This window comes from Actinia tenebrosa, unplaced genomic scaffold (genome assembly GCF_029948245.1).
Source record: "Actinia tenebrosa isolate PJP-AT-01 unplaced genomic scaffold, QUT_ActTen_1.0 PGA_scaffold8__29_contigs__length_14323225, whole genome shotgun sequence".
NCBI classification, from domain to species: domain Eukaryota; kingdom Metazoa; phylum Cnidaria; class Anthozoa; order Actiniaria; family Actiniidae; genus Actinia; species Actinia tenebrosa.
In genome coordinates this window covers 201,875-220,369 of record NW_028292585.1, presented here as the reverse complement: position 1 = coordinate 220,369, position 18,495 = coordinate 201,875, and the positions used below count along the sequence as shown (strand labels likewise).

Below are 18,495 nucleotides of genomic sequence, written 5' to 3'. Positions count from 1 at the left end.
TGCGCATTTCAAAAAGCGGGAAAAATTCAAGATGGCGGATGAATCGAAGATTTGGGTGGAGAAACAACAAACTGTGCTTAAAATACACCAAAAACTGAAGAAAGAAATAAGTAATATTGCTAATGCGAAGTCATGGGATAACGAAAAGAAGAAAGACTTCGAAAAAAGTTTATTTGAGGTGGGTATTTTTGTGTATTGTTGATCAAATGTGTTGCGTTTTGAACGTTAGTTGTGCTTGTTCCATGATTAAAGAAAGGTTTGATCGTTGACAGCTTTACAAGGACGCGATTGAGGAAAGTGTCAAGAGAAATGTGTCTGTTAATGGGAAAGATTGGGTGGATGAACCGGCACAAGCAGCACACGAGACGACTTCGTGTCAAGAACAAAGTATGTGAACGAAAAATAAACCCTACTTCTTAGAAAATATTAATATTTAACTTAAAAGATTATGAAAGCATTTAAGTACTCGATTCTCATGACAGAAGAATGTATTGATTATGAAGAAAAACTAGAATCATGTTGAAATAAGGAAAAACAGCTGATATCATATTGATCAGTCTTAAGTTTTAGTTCTTAATAAATCTACTGTTTTTCTTTTCAACTTAGACCCCATCCATAGAGATCTGTGCCTATTTGTATGAAAGGTGGATAGTGCTATCCGATGGATAAATCCATCTTCAGTGACCGAGTTGATGCTGTTATCCAATAAATTTATCCACTGGATAAGATTTATCTGTCGCATAGCGCTATCCACACTTCTTACAACTGGGCCATGTGATAATTCTAAGATATGTCATTGATATACTTTCAATATCTACAGTGGAGCCCCTCAACGTTGAAAGAAAGAGAGAAGTGAATGACATGTGGTCAGCACTAGAAGAATTGTTACGGGAAACGACAAAAAAGCGCAAGGAATACCCTCCCCTTATCACTGAAGCTGTGAAAAATGTACTGCAGTATAAAGTACAAATAGTGGTAGGTGAACACACTAGACCATCAATACTTTATATTTACATTTTGTGTAGCGTTCCAGATAATTTTTTGGGGGGAGGGGATAGTATTCTTAGGTCACAGTACGTGTGGTGTCTTATCTGCCATGTTGGTTGACTTTGACAAAAGATTTGGTCTTGGTGGCCCTCACCATGTCAATAGTGACCTTTAGATATACGACGATGAGTATCAGATTGAGTACAAGTATTAGTTTTGAAATTGGCCCTGTGCATGTGGTTAACACAAAATCGTAGTCGATTTCCGATTTTTTACAATCTAAAGCTTCAATCTACGTACATGATCACAGCTACGAAAAGATAGTGCCTCTCTTTAAAAGTTAAACACTCGTACTTGTACTTGTTGTCGGATCTAAAGGTCTCTATTATTATTGTCCTGTTATTCTTATGGGAAGGGATGAGCACAAATAGTTATTTTTTGAAAGTTGTTTAGGGGTCACATGTATTTTAAAGAGGCCACATCACATCCAACTTGTGAATTCCCATCTGATTATCAAACAAGGTTCTAGATGTATTTATCAGCTGTGGAGTGCTATGCTGCCCATGTAAAACATGGCTTAATCTGATACTTGTTTATCATTCTAGGATGCCTATAATCCATCATTAAAGACCGATGCTATTCAATCCACTGCAGTTAATATAGCAGAAGGTAAGGACTATTGTACCTCTACTTGCGCTTGTTGGTGGGCTTCAACTAGATTTCATCAAATAAAATGACAGCCTGTTAAGCCAAATGCTTTGTGGCAGAAAAGGCAAAACACTAATGGTTATAACAACAGCACATCAGTGGCTTTTACTCTTGACCTCAGTAGCATAAAAGGACTAGGAGTACCTTCTTCCAGTTCATACCCTGAATAGGATGCTATCTTGTCCATTAAAAACTGCCGTCTACCAACCCCTCCCCACAATAAATGCCAAGTCAGCAGTCTCCATTTCATCTTTCCCTTCTTTCTCTTGCTCAAAGAATAGGTAAATGTAGACTCCTTGGAACAAAATTAATGCTCGCAAACTCGCAAAATGTGGATAAAATTTTGTATTTTTAATTTAACTAGCTACGTTTTGGCCACTGTCCAGAAATTCAAGGACTGAAAAGTTTAGAACCTGCATCAAGTAATGTTTGTTGTTCACCGTGTCCAATCGCTAGTGACTTTCAAATTTTTTCTAATGAGAACAAAACTTACTAGCAAGGTTTTGCTAGTGGGTTTAAAAGTTAATTTTGTGCCCTGGACTCTGCCAGCAGGGTATGTTGTAAGATTATCAAGAACTCCAAGACAATACAGGGAGAATTTCAGTACACTAGTCACTTTTATTTTAATTATTTGTTTGCTTTTAGATGTTGAATGTAATCAAAGGCTAAAACAAGCAATTGAAGACTTGACAGAGATATCAAAGGTGAGACATGCTATGACTTTATTGACACATGTAATTCAACAGAGCCTTATGCATTGTGTCATGATATTAGGAGACAATGAACTTAGGGAAACAGTTATTCGAGTGAGGCTTGCCATGACATTTATGCTTAAAACAAAGTTGTACGTATGAAACATAGTTACACAGTATTATAAGGGTGTTGTTCCTATCTCTTTTCCTGGTACATTATTTGTAGAATACCATGGATGGGGTTTCCAGGCATCCCAGCCACATTTTAGACAAATTTGATAGGAAATATAGGCTGTGCAAGTTCTAAATATAGGAAAATATAGGAGTTTTTCCCAAAAATATATGCACTTTATAGGAGCTAAAATAGCTTTTCAGTGGCGTAACCAGGGATCTTACAGGGAGGGTGAACAGGCAATGATTTATTTGCAGAACCAAATAAGCCATAAAAAAGACAGAACCAAAAAAAAAAAAAAGCCAAATATGCTAAACAGTGTAAAATGTAAATGTATCACTCAGCAGTTGTCCTATTTATAGGAAATATAGGAGGTTTTCTTTAAATATAGGCTCTTTATAGTATCCTATACAAATTATAGGAAATATAGGATATATAGGAGGTCTGGGATGACTGGGTTTCATATATATTCTTCACCTCCTCATGGTAATCCATCTAGAATCTATATGCACCCCTTAACCCTGAAATAAATATGGTTGTCCTTTTCTAGGCATTCCCTGAACTCCAGTCCAAACTGGATAACCTTGGACAAGCCCTAGCAACACACAAGGCAATGGAATCTAGTGAGGTTGATGCTGTCTTGTTCAGCAAAAACAAAACCAGCACACCAGTCTCTAGATGGAGAAGCAGCAGAGTATCTCGCACACCTATTAGATATGTAAGCCCAATGAAAACCAATCAAGCTGGGAAAAGAAGTATAAAAGATAGATTATCACGGAGTAGTTCATCTCACTCATACAAGAAAAAGTAATGATTTAGTTTTAGTTTTCTCTAGATTTTTTCATGTCAAATTGTGTAAATAACCCTCCATTATGTACTATGCAAATGAAAAGAAAAAAAAGAGAAAAAAAGGTATTACTTCCTTTTTGTCTTGCAGATAATTTTTCTGTGAGTTGTGGTCCCAGAAAATTGTATCCATGTCTCCTTTCTTTGAAAGAGTTTTTTAAGAGTAATTATTTTTATTAAACTGGAAAGATACGAGCTGAAAATTAAGTAATTCAAGTGCTTTTTTATGAAAGTTCCTAAGGACAAGGGAGAATAACATTGACCTATTTGGGGGAAGAGGTGAAAATAGCTGTTCTTATTTTCCTTGACTTTTAAAGAATTTTTAAATACCAGATAAATTGATGTTACCAGTATTTTTTGTGTTTTCTGTAATTTATAGCATCATTAGTTTGATGGCAATATGTTTCCTAGATTGTGAATTACTTTGTAACAACTGTACATACACTACATTGTATTATATTAACTGTAGCTCGGAAATAAAAGTGTTTTCTTAAATATACTATGTTTTATCAAGTTTATAATTACTGTAGCTTAAAAGTGTTTTCTCTATTTTTCGATACCTCTGATTGCAAATGGGTTATAGTTTAATATCTTGGTTAGTTTCATTTACAAATCCTTCATTGTCAACGGCCAGTGTTGTCAGTGTTCTCATTTCATCCATACGTGTAGACGAAATATTTGTGTTGACTCCATGGTGATTGCTGGCAGTCTTCTCACAAGTGTTCATTGTTGTTTCCATGGTGATTGCTGGTCTTTTCACTGTGTTCACTGTTGTCTCCATGGCAATTGCTGGTCTTTTCACTGTGTTCACTGTTGTCTCGATGGCGATTGTTGGTCTTATCACAGTTTGCATTGTTGTCTCCATGGTGATTGCTGGCAGTCTTATCCAGTGTGCATTGTTGTCCCCATGGCGATTGCTGGTCTTATCACGGTGTGCATTGTTGTCCCCATGGTGTTTGCTGGTCTTATCGTGGTCTTCATTGTAGTTTCCATGGTAATTTTCAAGTCTGTGTTCCTGGTAGGTGCCATCACTAACTTTGTTTCCCTCACAGGCTTTCATGCAGAAACGCTGCTTGTTTTCGAATAGAATCACAACAAACTATCTGCATGCGAAGAGCTCTCTTGAAATCAGGCATGCACAGAGCGTAAACAATAGGATTGATGAGAGAGTTGCCATAGTGACAAAACTTGGTTGCCATGACAATGTTTCCTAGACTTCCTAAACTTTGAGGGTCGAAAAAAGACATTACATTTAAAACAAGAAATGGAAATAACAGACTTATCACAGTGACTATTAGAAGCGTGACCGTCAACTTCCTATCACGTCTAGGTATTGCGTTACTCGATATTGGTGACATACAATTCATTCTAATCCATATCACTGTATAAGAGAAAATCACAGTGAAAAGAGAAATCAATATGACTGCAATTATAATCACGTTCACGAAATTATCGGCATAGATTTCAGAGGTGGCAAAGAGTAACGCCATCATCCATATCCCTGCCATACCGATCATGTACACGCCCTTCCAAAGTGTACGGTGTTTGAATGGGAAATATACGGCATAAGCTCGCTCAATGGCGACTGCTGCCAAACCAAACACGGATGCTGTTCCAAATAAAATATCCTGGACTTGATACATTATATTTGCGGTTCTTGTGTAGCTGATTAAGGGCATCGTTCCATACATTGGCACTGAGATTACTCCTACGAGAAAATCAGCCACCGCCAGATTTATCAGTAGGTAGTGCTTGCGCTTGCGCAGTGCTGGTGTACGGGTGAATACGATCAAGAGGGTAACATTTCCTGTTACTATGACAACCGTTTCTGCCACAAAAATCCACGAAGTCCACATGATTGTCGGTTGTAACCGAATAGCCTAATGAGGGAATTTTAAGATATTATTTTTCCGATGTCAATATTTTATATTATTGATAGTAATTAGCATCTATAACTAGCAAATATCAAACTATTAATATCTAGAAGAGATAACTAGCTAAAAAACTAGTGTGACCTGCGTCGGTGTTCCTAATGAAACAGTAATGATAAAAAAGTAAATTATACACCGTGAAAAGATAAAAAAAACTTACTGACGTTTCGGACGGCGCTAGTCAGTCTTTCGTCAGAGTAAAAGGACTCCGACGAAGGACTAGCGTCCGAAACGTCAGTAAGTTTTTTCATCTTTTCACGTTGTATAATTTACTTTTTTATCATTACTATTAATATCTAGAGGAACTAGGATCGAGCCTGACCAGTCCTCAAAAACCTTCCAAATGTTATCAAACCCTGAAACTACCTCTGGGCTGATCTAAGTCAGGGCACGGCTAACTCACAGATCGAACTCTGAAACATTTGTTCGCTAGTTAGCGTTTCTTTTTATTTCATCTTAGAAAATAGGCTAAAAATAAGGAATTATCCCATACAAACGCAAAGTTTAAAAAAATCAACTAGCTTTAAATTAAATTTTTTAATTCTCAAAAGCTGGTTAACAAATTCAAAATCTCCCATATATAACTATAGTTTAGATAAGACCAATAAGCCTTTTCATAGTTTAAGAATCGATTCCACTGCGCATGCGATTTTATCCCGAATTTCTACTTTCTTTTGTCTAAACCTTATTTTGTTCTTAATTAAACAAAAGAAGGTGAGAAATTCGGGATAAAATCGCATGCGCAGTGGAATAGATTCTTAAGGTGACTGCCTACTTTTGGAAATTGATTTAAGCTTTTCTTAAAACTTCGATTTTCCGAATTGAAATTTAATGCTGATTCCAAACCTGGAAAGAAAAATAAGGTGTCCCGAGCTCGTTTTCGAGATAATCAGCATTTAATGGGAGCCTACGCACGAGCTTTTGGAGTAAAAATTGCGCCACCGGAAGTGATTAGAAAAAAAAAAAAGATTCATAAGATAATAGCTATTTGCAGACTATATGATGGCACGAACGAAGGCTAGTTAATCCTTCTACAATAATACATGGATATTTTCGACAAAAAGACAGAGAGATACATTGATTTGTCATATTTTGTAGTTTCGGTGCTCTTAAAAAATCTCATAAAGTCGAACAAAAATCCCTACAAAAATCTATTTTTTCACGTGTTCCTGATTTAAACTTTTCCTAAAATGTTCATATAACCTTGATTTTTAGGAGTTTTTTCGAATGAGCTATCAAAAAATATAGAGTCCCGTGCAAAATTTGAGGGTTTTGCCCTGTTGAAGCTCAAAACGTGTATGGTTCTTCAATAAAATCTTGTAGACTTTTCAGCGGTTTTTGAGCGCGCGCACATCGTGGGCTCAAATCGAACGTTCAAAAGTAGGCAGCCACCTTAAACTATGAAAAGGCTTATAGTATTGGGCATGTGTTAATAAAATTTCGCCTTGACTTGACTTTACGGCATGTAATGTAAACACAGGGAACCCGGCTATACATTTTTTGTTTCTTTTAGAAAAGTAGCTTTGCCCTTTGTGGGTTTCCTGTGTTTTGATCGGTTTCCTATACATAAGCTGTAATCAGATCGGCGCTGTAAACTGATAGCCGATTAAATTCAAATTAATAACCGTTGGTGTTTTGTTTCTTATGGGTTGCCTGTGGTGTGTAACGCACTCTCTAGTAAGCAGTCTTCTTTTGAGTGTTTACTAGACAGTGCGTTACACACCACAGGCAACCCATAAGAAACAAAACACCAATGGTTATTAATTTGAATTTAATCGGCTATCAGTTTACAGCGCCGATCTGATTACAGCTAAAAAAACAGATCAAAACACAGGAAACCCACAAAGAGCAAAGCTACTTTTCTAAAAGAAGCAAAAAAATATAGCCGGGTTCCCTGTGGTGTAAATAGTAATAAGCTAGAGGTGACAGTTAATAAATTCATAAACAGGGACATCTGCAGACCTTCCTCAGTCCAAATTGATGCGTTTAGTTTTTAATTCGAAACGCTCCATGTTTTGGAGTTGACAGATGTTTTTTCTTTTAATATTGTGTTTAATTCTGCCACAAACACACACAAAAGGTTTTCGTTGGTCAACGCATAAATTTTGTGCTTTTATGGCTTTCCACAACGATAGAACGATGGCCATGTAATATGGCTTTACAGGGGCGGATTCAGGATTTTTTCAAAGGAGGGGTTGTAGCATTGATTGAGGTGGTGGAGAGATATAGCAGACCAAAGGGTTAGGGAGACGATTATTTGTTGCAGGCGAGCATGGTTGTTTCATGGTTGTTTCAGTTTAGTTAAGCTATATCTTGTAATATAGCTTGTACCCCTGCAATACCTTTTGTCTAGTTTCAGTTGAAGAGAACCTTGTTCAGTAAGAATCAGATGCCAATAATAACAAAATTCTCAAATTCAATTTTTGCTTTAAAAAGAATTAATAAATTTAGGGAAAACTGTATATGACTCGTGTTTGACTTGCGACTCGTACTTGACTCGAACTTGGCTCGCTCAACCAGACAACTCTAAACTAAATATAGGTTGTCGGTTGCAAAATTCTAACCGTCTACACAGTCCACTCTAGCCTTGCCCATCAATGATTATGACAATGCAATATTTTTACCTGCTTTTGTAGCTCGAGAATCCCGAATCGTTGAGAGGTTTGTTTTTGTTACAAATTTGAATTTTCCTTCGTCATTTGCGTTCACATGATTCCTCATCAGAGGTAGGAAGTGAAAAGTGGAGCAATTAGTCTCGGATATAACCAAGAGGGCATATTAAATAGCTATAACCTATTAAGGTGCGGCTCGATAGGTTTTAGCACTAATTGCTAATTGTATTATCTGTAGCTCGGAAATATAAGTGTTTTTATTTTATTTTTCAATACCTCTGCGAGCGATCTAAAGAACAGATCTTCATATTTCATTAAAAAAGGGTGAAGATTAGAATAGCTATAACAAAATAAGGGTTAAATAGATCATATTAGCTGTAGCTTGTAAAAAAAAGTGTTTTCGTTATTTTTCAATACCTCTGCGAGGGATCTAAAGAACAGATCTTCATATTTCATTAAAAAAGGGTAAAGATTAGAATAGCTATAACAAAATAAGGGTTAAATAGATCATATTAGCTGTAGCTTGTAAATAAAAGTGTTTTCGTTATTTTTCAATATCTCTGCGAGCGATCTAAAGAACAGATCTTCATATTTCATTAAAAAAGGGTGAAGATTAGAATAGCTATAACAAAATAAGGGTTAAATAGATCATATTAGCTGTAGCTTGTAAATAAAAGTGTTTTCGTTATTTTTCAATATCTCTGCGAGGGATCTAAAGAACAGATCTTCATAATTCATTAAAAAAGGGTGAAGATTAGAATAGCTTATTGATAACAAAATAAGAGTCGAATAGATCATTGATAGACGTCGGTTCAATCACTTGATGGTAATGCTTCCGGTGAGGGGTCTAGTGGAGGTGGCCAATTCACGTCTACTGACTATGAAGTAGAAACAAATGATTTATTAGCATGATTTTACTTTCCATAGTGTAACATTTAATCAACCTTCACATGGCTCGGATGAGCACGTAAAATTGCGGTCCCCTCTCTCCACACTACCTCACCCTGCAAAGGAGGGACGTACGAGAACCACTGAGGACGTAAAGAAACCCTGGCAGTGACCACCCTCAGTGTCTGGCCTTTACTAATGATTCTAACATGGTTGATTGTAACAAAAAAGTGCTCAATAACACTGTAACATCACCTCTACATCAAGTTCCAAGATATCAGCTTCCAGGTTCAAAAGGCACCCGATGTTAGGCTTAGTGCGCCCAAAATCTCCATGTACAAACTCTTTCACATAGCTTGTAGTGATCAAGGTTCAACAACAACACAAATGCATTCAAAGTAATTGTATACTATCAGGGTCCTTAAGGGAAGGGGAGGTGGTTGGTGGTGGTTGGGGGTGGACGGCGGGGTCCTAACCCCATTTCCCAGGACCCATTTTGACAATATCCCAATCTCAATCCCATTTCCTTTTTGATTGAATTTCCCGTTCATTTGTGAATCCCATTCTCAGTGCATAAGATCCCATTTTTCCCAACCCAAAAAAAGTCCGAATCCTAGCTCCCATTTTACCCCTTCAGGAACCTCTACTATGGGTAGCCTTATAGTGACTAATTAAAGCATTATTCACGGTTACTACTAGTTCAAAGGCTCAGTACAAAGGATACGTTCCAGCCATAGTCTTTAGGTACAGCGTAAAGTGGTGGCAATCTTTCCACTCGGTGCTCATGCTATGAATAACCTTCTCACGGACAGCTAATGGTCTCCTGAAACATAACAGTTGAAAGTGCTTATTTGTATGAGATTCAAGATACCAAAACCCATGTTCTATCGAATCACAGTACTTTCGCTACCAGTCCTTTCGCTGCCAATCATGGTACTTTCGCTACCAGTCCGTTCGCTGCCAATCATGGTACTTTCGCTACCAGTCCGTTCGCTGCCAATCATGGTACTTTCACTACCAGTCCATTCGCTGCCAATCATGGTACTTTCGCTACCATTTCCAAGTCCGTTCGCTACCAAAAGGAATTGCGAACCAATACCACGTAAAAACACTTACTAGACTGTAGTAAAGCTTTATAAGAACATTCTTAAAGAGTTTTTTAATAATTTTTGGGCAAACATGTCACGATACGACCTTAGAGTCTGAAAAATCAAAGTGTAATTTGATAATAGGTCACTCGCATCATAGCGTCATTTACTACCACTACCAGAATCCCTTGCACGCTTTCTTCTGTACAGTTAGTTGTTACCAATTGTCTTACTATTCTCATGAGGAAGTTTGGTAGCGGTAGAAAAATAACGCCATTATGCGAACGGCCTACTGAACATAGTAGTAGTGCATTAGAGTAAAAGCAGGACGAATAGCCTGTAGTGGTCATACTTAACACTGTTGTCATTGCTATAGCTGATCAAGACAACAGTCACGTCATGTACATCTATGTACTCTAATGATAGACGGAAGTGTATTGCTCGATTTCCATGTCGTGACTGTTGCCTCAATCAGTGCATAGCAAAAATAGTGGTAAAAGAATCATAATCATTTTTGGCATAATCATATTAAAAATACTAGTTAAAAAAAAATTATTTTCTTGTAGACTGACCTGTGTAATACTCTGAGTGGGGTTTTCTGTTGTAGTTTTAAATCCTGTTGAGAGAGTCATCAAGTTACTGGTAAGATACTGGACTTATTGACATCGGGAAGATCAAAGGCATCATGAGATAGGGGAGGGTTGGAAGTAAGTACGCACCAGGGGGTGAGGGGTAGGGAGTGAGTGTATTCCAGAAAGGTTACAGTTACAAAGGTTACAGAGAATATACCAGGGGGTGGGGTTAGCTAGTGAGTGTATACCACAGGAGTGGGGGTAGGGAGTGAGTATACACTAGGGGTAGGGTGCAAGTATAAACTAGAGGGGTGGGGCTAGGTAGTGAGTATACACTAGAGGGGTGGGGGTAGGGTGTAAGTATACACTAGAGGGGTGGGGCTAGGTAGTGAGTATACACTAGAGGGGTGGGGGTAGGTAGTGAGTATACACTAGAGGGATGGGGGTAGGTAGTGAGTATACACTAGAGGGATGGGGGTAGGGAGTGAGTATACATTAGAGGGGTGGGGGTAGTGAGTATACACTAGAGAGGTGGGGGTAGGGAGTGAGTATACATCAGGGGGTTGGGGTAGGTAGTGAGTATACACTAGAGGGGTGGGGGCAGTGAGTATACATCAGGGGGTGGGGGTAGGGAGTGACCATCTCAGTAATGTACATAGAAAAGTACCTTTATTTCTGTTAGTTTTTCTAAATCTTTTTCAGATATTTCTTTCTCTGTCCAAACTAGACAACTAATGCCATTGCAACAAGATAATAAAAGATTAGTAAATAAAATTGAAAGCAGAAAAAAAGTAAAAGAAAATATATCCACATCTCTAAGACATCTCTATGACATAAAGACTGATAATCAACCTCTCCTATGCCACAGAGTTTTTTGCAAGGAAACAACAAATTATAAAACATCTCACATCCTTCCTAACCCTTGGTAATTTCAACCCTCTACCTGGTGGGTGACCTACAGCAAGGAAACTTTATTGAGGTACAAATGCATCTAATATTTCTTACCTATATGTTTTTGTTTTTGTATTTTCAGCTTCTTTAAGAGTTGAATACTCCTCCCTGTGAGATAAAAGTCAAAAATAATAATGCTTATTTACCAAGTTTTCCATTTTCCCATTTGAACATAAGCTTCCCTCTAGAACCATGAGTGGATGTGGATTTCAGTTGTTTTCAATTAAAATGGACAGACAATAGCAAAAAATTCACAACCAAGGAGGGGGGGGGGGGAGGGGGCACTCCCCACTTGTCATAGTGGTTTACCACTCGCCTCTCACCACGGTGGTCTGGGTAATTGAGCCATGGCTCAGACTGGATCATATGTGAGTTGCATTTGTTTGATGTGTTGTTTTCTCCCTTGCTACAAGGTTTTTCTCCTGGTTCAACGGTTTCCTCCCTCCATAAAAATGAACAGTGAGTTGAGTGTTATACATTGTAAATATAGAATGCAGTGGTGGTGTGTGTGGAGTGTGAAGTGAACCTCACGGAAGAGCACTGTATGGGGAGTGATAATTATAAAATATGAGGTTTTTTATATCTTAACGAATCATCCCTCCCCTTCCCTTCCCCAAGAATGCATGTTACGAATAAACTGCAGGTGTGAAGAGGGCTCACCGTCCCCCTAGAACCCACAGCAAATGCCCTAACTTTATTCAAAATTTGAAACAGAAGGTTAAGATTGACACACTTACTTAGTAACGACCTGTAAGTGTCTTATTTTTACATCTGTGGTAGACAAATTTATCTCCTTTTGTGTATGTGCCAAGAATTCTTTACTCAGGATAGTTTTATGGGGGTTGATAAGCTCCGCCACAAACGGCCGACCTGCAGCATCATGAGACATGAGTGAATAGAGAAACTAGAGTAGAAAATATAGTATGTCACATGACGCAAGGATGGAAAGTCAATAGCAATAGTAATGGTAATGATAAGCTGTAATAGATTACCTGTTCCCAACATGCGTACATCAATATCTTCTCTTCCACCTGATGAAAACTTGCAGTCTAAAAAAATAACAAGCATAAGTATGAAGAGATGGATGAATGGATAGTTGGATAGATGGATAAATCGGATGAAAAGATGGATGGCCAGGTGCATATACATGATAGGTGATTTATTTTTATTTTTTATTCTTTTAATTTCTTTTTTTTAATGGATGAATTTTTATTATTTCATCAAAATAGTGTAAACTTTATGAGAAAATTAATATTTTCTTCATGATTACCATCTGCTTGGACCTTTGATAAGAGAATATCACAAATTTTTTCCTATACAGAAAGAAATGTTAAAAATCGTGAATAAGAGTGATATGAGTATGATATTGTTAATATCAGGGACCATGGAGTAGGAGGGGCTGGGGGGCTATTGTTTTGCATACAAGTCTCTTATATTTTCCAATCTTAGTCCCCCCTCTTCCCCCCAAATACACACACATTTTCTAGAGGTCTCAGCGAACCGTGGGTATGCAACTTTACAAACCTGTACTGAAGACTCAAGCATGCGTTCCCCATCTATGATCCATGGTGTCTGGGGTAGCGTTCTAGAATACTTGTTATATCTTCCTAAAATTAATAAAATAATATTGACATTTCAAGTCAACTGAAAGTCAAACAAAAAGAAAAAGAAAAAGATTCACTTGGAACTAATTTTACCTGCTAGTAGGATTGATGAATGAGAACAGATAACTTCAGCACAGTACGATTTGTATCTTGCGAAGGAAGGAGGACAGTATGCATACCTTATGACAAAATTCACAAACAAAACATTATGATCAACATTTAAATAGAGCTGTATCTTGAACTACTTGTGAAAATGCAAATAGAAAATAGAAAACAAATTATATGATGTACATGGAATTTTATGGATTTTCCAGGTTCACTGGATTTTCCCCTCTGCAAAAACACTTTACTCAATCACATGTCAGGAGGAAGGAACAATTGAATCTGGTCTAATCTGGATTACATGAGAAAGAATTCAGTTTCTAGGGAGAAAAGACTCCACTGTTTTGCCTTCTGTCATGGCTGCCATGGTGCAAAGCCTCTAATCAATCTGTGAGTTGGTCATGCCCTGACCTAGGGTTCATTAATAATTATAATAATTATTATAATAATTATTGATGTAACATTGACCTAGGTTTCATTAATAATTGATGTAACATTATACATTACTATCAAAATAAATGATTGATAAACAGAGTATAACAAACTAGGATGCAACCACATACTTTCTTAGTTGTTTAGCAGTTTGTAAGTCACAAAGAGCCTTGCGTATTGAAGTCACAGAAAACAGTGGAATGACTGGTGCTCTCTGTCAAAGGAAGTGACATATATTACCTTTCTTACATTTCAGATCTCCAACCGACAACATTTTCTGAAATAGGTATATATGGGGAGGGAAAGCATTAAGATTAAGAATCCTCATAACTAATTCAAACTGGTTAGAGCTGTGCACCACCCAGTTAGCTCAGTGGGTAAGAGTATCGGTCTGTTGTGCAGGAGGTCGTGGTTTGAGCCTTGGCCGGACCAACACTCAGGATCTTAAAATGACTGAGGAGAAGCTGACACCTTTGTAATTTTATCCGCAAATGAAGGCCCTGTCTCCTAACCCTTCCTAACCTACGTCAGTAAAATGGGGGACCTAAAAGGAAGTGTTGAATTATTCGTATAAGAGTAGGGGATTGTCTCCCAGTTCAACAGCTTATCCTAATTTGGAGGCATAATACTAATCTACTGACAAATCACTCATGATTGTAAGCTGCACAAATGCTAATAGTGCCTTAATATGCAGCCCATAAAGTCCTCCACTGGTCATTAATGTAAAGCGCATTTAGATATTTGAAATGGGCTATATAAGGAACTTCCATTATATCTCAATGCAGAATTATTACAACAATGCCATTCTAATTGCCATTGAATAATCTAAATGTCATTGAATAATTAACTGTTTGAATAATTAACTGTATGTATGTATTTTATTGCATTATCTGTAAAAAAAAAATGAAATAAAAAAAAAATGAAATAAAAAAAATCATGAAATTATGGAAATCAAAATTCTTGTAAATTTCAAATGAGATGCTGTGTTATGTTGTAAATATTCAATAAACTGCTATGGATCAAAAAAAAAACAATGCCATTCTTATACTTATCATAAAAATCACAAATAAATAGTATGCTAGAAATTAGTCCAAGTATAACCATATTGCCTTGCTTCTCCGCCGACCATCTGCTAACAGTTGAACACCTTAGTACATATAAGATTGTCATTTGTTACCAAGGACTATTGAGTGTTCTATTCAGTCAATTCTAAGATTCTAGATCTTGTATGGCAATTTTTTTTATTTTTTTACAAATTGAATTTTGTAGCTTTTGAAAGGGCATGGATAATCTCGATGTATAGGAAAAGCATACCTAACCTTTAAAAAATGAATTATCTTTCTAAATTCTGAATTATGAGCGTTTTTTTATCTTTGGAAAATTCGGAACCGTGCATGGCTGGAATGGACTGGACTTCGTATTACTGGATTGTGCGGATCGAAAAGTGTTTTTACCCTAAATTTGCAGTTGTTATTCTATAATTTTTTAATTGATGTCCATTAGTAATAATTGTATTTCAAAATTTGGTAAAAAAACATTTTTTCCCCATTACTGATAAAACTGTATAGTGGCACCTTCACATGCTTTCAGTTGGACCCTGTTGGTGATAAGCGATAACAAGTTTTTGTCATAATAGAAGCTACTTATCACCTAATGAAGTTGCTCAATTGTTTAACTCTACTAAATCAAATCTTTAATCCACCCCAGCAAACAGGAAGCCCAATATAAACAATTACAGTAAATAATACCTATTACAAATAATATTTTGAATTACTAATAAGCTTATATTCAACACTAAATAATGTATAACACTGTACCAACCTTTTTAGCTTTTCTTTCCTTGAATCTTGAGGGGTCCACTTCAGTTCTGAGGAAATTAATATTATTGAATGCTATTTAGACAAACCTTTTTTTGATAACAAAATTATTCCTGTATCTAAATGACGTTATTCTGAAATTGACAAAACATAATCGTCCAATCTAAAGAGGTTTGCTCTATAAATATAACTTAAATTTCTTATTTACTCACAAAAATTCTAATTCTTCATTTCCATTGTCGTATGCAAATTTAATCAATATCTGAAATGAACTCTGTGAACAAAGTGAAAGACAATTCCATTCAATTAGTAAGAAAATTCAAAATCTTTTTGAGGTACAGAAAATCGTCATGTGAAAGTGAAAAGCTTTTATCTGATAAAAATGATATTCAACATCTTGAGTGAGTTGCCTCAGTGGGTGAAACATTTCATACCATGTGTTATTCCCTTGGGAATTATTTCTTTATTTACCCCTAATACTTTTAACAAGTGCTTTTAGTGCTTCTATGATCTTAATAACTTTTATTCCTCAGAAGTTTTGGTTTCAACAACATATGTCAAACTTAGACCACTGGGAAATCAGATGGATGGAGGCGAAAAACCAGTGTCAATGTGTTTTCATAATGGATGGGGTAGGGGGTTGGGGATGTAGGGGTGATGTAGGAGGGGGGTCTAAGGGAAAGATGCACAACCTCACCAGATGAGGCTGACAACTTTTTTATGGATAATATTACTTGATGTGTTGACTCATCAATTATTGGTCCTGATAATAAATGACGTATTCCCTTCCAAAAAAACTTCAATCTGCTCCTGAAGAGTTGGTGGGGCACAGAATTTGTTTTCGTTCTAAAGGTGAATAAAAGAATTCATACAATATATTATGTCATTACCTCATGTTGGAAGAACACACCCAACATCAGGCCAAGTGCTGGTCCACACACCCATTTAAACACCTCCTTTATCGAAGGAAGATTGTCCACCGATGTTTTACCAGAATAAAAATCACTAATAGAAAAAATATGATTATTATTTATAACCACAGCTCAAATTTTGGTACTATGAATTAAGAGATCTACTAATATGATAATATTAATTTCATAAAATTTAAAACAGTTGGGTTGCCTGTGGACTGAAAACACAGGAATCCCAATACAATAGCTTACAAAGGTTTTTAATAAATTTACCTGAATTTTTCTTTTAAATGCAGGAATATTGAATGCTGGAAATGAATTCATACAAACAAAATTATAAAAGAAGACAAATCTAAGCTAGTTACCATGTTTCTTTTCTCCAGAAAAGGTGGTAAAAGACCATTTGCATGATGGTGTTATTTTACTACCACTATTTAAATGCTTTGCCAATTTTCTTTCTTAGAGGTATTTTTTGAAGCATTTTGGTAGTGGTAGTGAAAAGATGCCATCATGCAAATGGCCTATTGGTGAAAGCTATTGTGTTGTCTTTACCCTCCTTGGGGAAGTTTATAAAAAATTAAAAACTTATTTTACAAATTCAAAACATACCAGTGGCAAATTAAAATATCAACCCTTACCTGTCTTACCAAGGTACACAAAGGAAGTGACACAGAGAATGTAAAACTTTCAATCTCAAAACCTGAATTTGTGACTTCCTCTTCAATCTAGGTATAATCAGATTTATTTGTTTATTTATTTATTAGTGACTTCCATGCAGATTACATAAATAATTTTTAAAAATGGAATCCAAAGAGAGCGAATACACGTAAACTACATGAGGGGCAGAGCAAACAGATTCGTAGTCCCAACGAGGCTAGCCCCAGATATAATTAAATTCAACCGATCAGAATACATTTATTGTTTCCCCTATATTATAAATTGAATATAGCTTACTTGTTTGATGACAGTTCCGTCACATTGTTCTTGTAGAATGCCGAGACATGAAGGACAAATGTGTGCACATTCTTCGGTTTTCTGTTTATCATTAGTTTTGTCATCATCAATCACTTCCATACCATTACTATTCTCATCCTCATTTGTCCTTGATTTGAACTCTATTCCATACTTTTCGGAAACCAACCCTTGAACATTCTAACAAAAGAAGATTTTTGGGCAATCAGCTATGCTTGGATTTTTCTTAGAAGAAACTATAACTTTTGAGGGGGTGGAGTGGTGGATATCAGGGGAGGGTCACAGATTTCTGGGGGGAGAGGGCACAGTATAGTTATGCAAGCAAAAGGACAGCAATGGAGGGGAGAGCAGGGCAGAGAATGGGTGCATGGTGTGTAAAGGGTGGGCTAGAAACATTTTTCACATTCTTGGGTTGCATTTTACTGCATAGCCGCCATGTTGGTTGATGGTAACAAAGAATTCTTCATTAGCTCCTTCTGTTAGGTCAAATAACATAGCAGCTGTTTCATTGTTATTTATACCTCAAGGGATTTTGAGTCATGTGGTTGCACCCTGAGAATCACATGCCTGGATTTTCACCATTTTCCTTCCTAACAATTCTATAGTTTCTTGTAAAAAATCAAAGCTTATATATTAGAATATGGTCATGTATGCGTAGGTTCTCGTCGTTGTTGCTATTTATACATGAAGTTGCACATTTTTCATGTCCAGAAAACAGAGAGTACCCTACCTTGTATGATTCTTCATAGGAAGAAGATTTTCTTTCATCAATAAACCGTAAAATACACCGAGCACACAGCCTCAACTCGTGCAGAGTAGCCACAACTGAGCAAACGTTTCCATCCATCACGTGTCTTCACCAATGTTACCAGCAATTTCAAAGAGAAATTTCCCAAAAATGTTAATAAACTACCAAAAACTATTCATTCAAATGTCGGCATTTTGCCTTAACTCTTAATCATTATAGAAGAATGTTACAAGAAAACTGAAAATCAAAAATTTGCTAAAGAATAAATTCACAACGATTCGTCCGCCATGTTGGATTTTGCTATGAAACAGCTGACCAGCAATGTTTGAAGAAGCATCATTGTAACAGGGAACTCGTCTCCAGTCTTCTATATTTAGAAAAAATCCAATCCTGTACACGACACTGGTATGGCTTCGGCAAACGCAAAAAAAGAAGCGCCCGAACCGAGGTTCGTTCTTCGTA

The 18,495-nt window shown here is 36.6% G+C and overlaps 3 protein-coding genes across 3 annotated transcripts; 1 reads left to right on the top strand and 2 right to left on the bottom strand.

Moving 5' to 3' along the window:
- The first annotated feature begins 16 nt into the window (after positions 1-16).
- LOC116296980 (uncharacterized) lies at positions 17-3,904 on the top strand. The gene is made up of 6 exons (XM_031705112.1): positions 17-178; positions 273-387; positions 821-975; positions 1,593-1,656; positions 2,341-2,399; positions 3,110-3,904. Exons 1-6 carry the CDS (start codon positions 32-34, stop codon positions 3,368-3,370), a joined length of 801 nt encoding a protein of 266 aa, XP_031560972.2. The 5' UTR covers positions 17-31; the 3' UTR covers positions 3,371-3,904.
- Positions 3,905-4,446: 542 nt separating this feature from the next.
- LOC116296985 (adenosine receptor A3-like) lies at positions 4,447-5,261 on the bottom strand. The gene has a single exon (XM_031705119.2). The coding sequence runs from the start codon at positions 5,259-5,261 to the stop codon at positions 4,452-4,454; it is 810 nt and encodes a 269-aa protein (XP_031560979.2). The 3' UTR covers positions 4,447-4,451.
- A 1,952-nt stretch (positions 5,262-7,213) lies between these two features.
- LOC116296978 (tRNA pseudouridine synthase Pus10) lies at positions 7,214-18,439 on the bottom strand. The gene is made up of 19 exons (XM_031705111.2): positions 18,016-18,439; positions 17,268-17,465; positions 16,952-17,038; positions 16,587-16,621; positions 16,293-16,407; positions 15,615-15,676; positions 15,407-15,452; positions 13,717-13,799; positions 13,145-13,230; positions 12,972-13,054; positions 12,718-12,760; positions 12,440-12,496; positions 12,185-12,317; positions 11,502-11,555; positions 11,164-11,227; positions 10,497-10,540; positions 9,561-9,659; positions 9,092-9,191; positions 7,214-8,826 (listed from the first exon to the last, which is right to left on the bottom strand). The coding sequence occupies exons 1-19, from the start codon at positions 18,130-18,132 to the stop codon at positions 8,761-8,763; spliced, it is 1,572 nt and encodes a 523-aa protein (XP_031560971.1). The 5' UTR covers positions 18,133-18,439; the 3' UTR covers positions 7,214-8,760.
- Positions 18,440-18,495: the final 56 nt, after the last annotated feature.